Source organism: Geospiza fortis, unplaced genomic scaffold, assembly GCF_000277835.1.
Source record: "Geospiza fortis unplaced genomic scaffold, GeoFor_1.0 scaffold353, whole genome shotgun sequence".
NCBI classification, from domain to species: Eukaryota; Metazoa; Chordata; class Aves; order Passeriformes; family Thraupidae; genus Geospiza; species Geospiza fortis.
Window position 1 is genome coordinate 371,206 of NW_005054473.1, and position 3,136 is coordinate 374,341.

The 3,136-nt window shown below is 54.6% G+C and overlaps 1 protein-coding gene across 1 annotated transcript in view; it reads right to left on the minus strand.

Annotated features, from left to right (window-relative positions):
* Positions 1-2,651, minus strand: part of LOC102037844 (basic phospholipase A2 caudoxin) — a 3,669-nt gene extending 1,018 nt beyond the window's left edge. Inside the window, exons 1-2 of the mRNA XM_031062931.1 lie at positions 2,613-2,651; positions 148-344 (exon numbers count right to left, since the gene is read on the minus strand). Coding sequence (XP_030918791.1) covers positions 148-344; positions 2,613-2,651 — 236 coding nt within the window. The remainder of the gene's footprint in view (positions 1-147; positions 345-2,612) is intronic.
* Positions 2,652-3,136: the final 485 nt, after the last annotated feature.

Consider the following 3,136-nt stretch of genomic DNA (forward strand, 5'->3'; position numbering starts at 1 on the left):
CGGCTGCTGCTGACCCACTTCTACAGAGGCTTTAAGGACAAGCAACAATTTTCTCATTGCTCTTTCCACCCTCCGGAGCTGGAACAAGATTGCAGTGCTGTACCCAGGGAGGTGAGGAGGGCTGGGGGTTCTGCCTTGTCCCAGTACCTGTCAGTGGCATCCAGGGGCTGTTTGGAGCCGCCCCAGCCGCAGTAGCAGCCGTACCCGTTGTAAGCCAGCGCTGATTTCCCGGTCTTCTGCTTAATCATCACTGCAAACTGGGCCAGGTTGCAGCTGGCAAGGGTCAGTCCTAGGACTGCAGAAGGGGGGTTAAGAGCACCAGGAAAAGCAAACTCCCATCCCACCTTTCCACAGCAAGAATGGGCATCTCACCATCCCCATCTGGCTGTGGACAGGGCCTGGGAGCTTTCCCGGGGTGGGAGCTGGTGGGGATACTCACAGAAGAGGAGCAGCGAGAGGAGCTTCATCCTGGCAGTGGCAGCTCTCGGGTTTGGTGAGCCCAAGGTGCTGCTGGTCTCACCTTTTATGGCTGTGCACCCTGAGCAGGGCCCCTCCTCTGGGGAGCCCAAAGTGGGCAAATATTGACAATGCTCACCATACTGGTCCCGCTACTGTGCAGCTGTCCTGGCACTGCTGGAGGCTCTGGGATGCCTTATGTGGTGGAGGTCTTGGCAGGAGGGTTTGGATGTGTGGAGCAGCCTGGGGCTGAGCCTGTGCATGGCTCTGGGTGTCGCAACATTCCCAGTGCTTCCCTGAGTAAAATGAGAGAACTTGAGGGAGAACAGGAACCACTTAGTGTGAGGGGTCCTTGCCCATGGCAAGGGGTGGAATGAGGTTGTCTGAGGTGTCTGTGATTCCATGATCCATTTTCTTCCTGGATGACAGTTTTTTGATGCCTTGGGTAGAAAACACCGTTCTGTGTCTTACTGTTTCCATCCTGACTTAGCTGGGCAGGGAGAAAATGCAGCCAGTGCAAAGATTCCTCCCCTTCCAAATTCCCAGAGTGGGTGAGATGCATCATTGGGAGTGGAGGAAGGTCCCATGGTCTCCAGAATGGCTGTGGCTGGAGATAGAGCTGAGCAGAGGCCATGGTTGGTGGTTTTTTTTGATAGTGGGGCTTTCTCAGTGCCCAGTTCCCCCCTGCATGTGGGGATGCTCCATCCCTCTCCCCATGTGTGCTGGGCACTGTGTTTTGCTCTCAAATATCTCATGGCATGAGGTGTGTGGTTCACCTTTATTTAGAAGCAAAATAAGGCAAATTGCAGAGAAGAAAAAATGCAAGTGATGTATGATGGAAGGTGGGGGAAAAGAAGCTGCTTGTGTCTTTTGCTCAGGGAGAATCTGATTAAATTGGTGGTACTGAGCAATCAGTTAGCAGGTATCTTCTGGCAGAGATTGCAGCTGCTCTGTGGTGCTTTTTGGGGAACCCCAGCATGGGCTGGCACTGAGGCAGGAGAGGAAATCCCCCCAGGGCTGGTAGGGAAACTGAGGCAGGGAACAAGGATGCAACTTGTGTGGGAATCGGAGAGATGCTGAGAGAAGGGAACTCAGCTCAACAAAATCTCTTCCTCCTCTGGCATGGGTCCTTTGCCTCATCAGCTCTCTGGGCTAATTTAAGTAGTCCCCTAGGGTGGTGTTAATTGGCTAAACCAGGATTTGCTATAATTCAGGATTTTCCAAGTCCACAACCAGTTCTATCACAGGGGAATAAGGGATATTCTTGTCCATCAAACTGGCTGAGCTCCACTGAGAGCCTCTCCACCCCAGCCCCTCTACCTGTGGCAGGTTTGCAGGACCCCTTCTCCAAATGGGAAATAAGCCCTCCCAAGCCAAATGCCTCCTGGGAAGCTGTGGATTTTGTTTCATAGCGTGAAAACCACAACTCTTGCAGCCCAGTTGATTGCAATGCTCTGAGGGGGTGCAGCATCTGAGTCAAACCATCAGCATTTGGAGGATTTGTATGAATGGATTTGTACAGCCGGATGTCCAAGCAGGAAAATTCATGGATGATTAAAATTCACCCGGAATTTACAAAGTGAGAGTGTGATTCTGTTTGTCCCAGCCTGCAATCTGTCTGGGATATCCATGCTCTCGGTGAGGCTTTGATTCTTGATTTATGCCCTGCAATTACCAGCTGCTGGGCAAAGAGCTCCTTCCTCCTCTGCCCCGGGATTGCGCACGGGGATTCCCTGATTCCCGGGTGGCATCGCTGATTTCAGGGCTGTTTCCTGGTGCCATTGATTGCAGCTATGGGGCAATCCAGGGTGGGAATTCCAGCTGGGCATCAGCCCCTGAGGAAAGTGTTTTGTTGCTGTTTCTGTGGCTTTATTTCCTTGCTGAGCCCCTCTAAGGCGGTTTGGAGCCGGAGACCTGCCAGGGTCAGCACCCCAGGGCGCAAAACCTGGGGATGCTGAAGTGGGGGGAAGCAGCCACGGCCTGAGCTGCCTTTTCCTAAGGAATGTGCTCAGGGTTGCTGCAGAATTGGGCCAAAACATTCTTTTCTGGTGAGATCTCTGTTTTGCTCAGCACTGGGTGTGAGGCAAGCTCCGGGCCATGGTGTCACAGCAGAGATTTAGGGGATCACAGAATGTCTCGAGCTGGAAGGGACCCACAAGGATCATCCAGGTCCAAGCCCGGCCCTCCCGCGCCATCGTGCCTGCCCCCAGCCCTTCCACCAGCCTCATTCTCCCTCTCTCAGGAAAACTGGACATTTTCAGAGCCTGAAGGTTTAGAGCTGAGTTGGGGCAGTTCAGGGGTGAGTTGTGTCACCTCCCAAGTGTCATTTTTGCTGGGTACTTCAACAGAAACCCTGTCTGAGAGTGAGGGGTGGTCGCTGGGCTCAGCTGAGTCACTGCACGCTGGGAACCGGCGCTTTGGGCTCTCTGGTTTTATTTTGGAGCAACAGGAGGGAATTTGCTGAGAAGCAGGAAGCGGAAGGAGCGGACAGGCTGCCCAGGGGGATGCTTCCCATCCCGCCCCTCACGGGGACGAGGGGCAGGGGTCCCGTCCTCCCTTGTTTTGCTGCGCTGGACATCAGGGAGCGCCGCTCGCCCTCCTCGCATGCGGCTTCACCGGAGGGTTCCCGTCCTCGCCTGGAAGCCAAAAAGCCCCGAGGGGGGGCCTCGCCCGGGCTGGG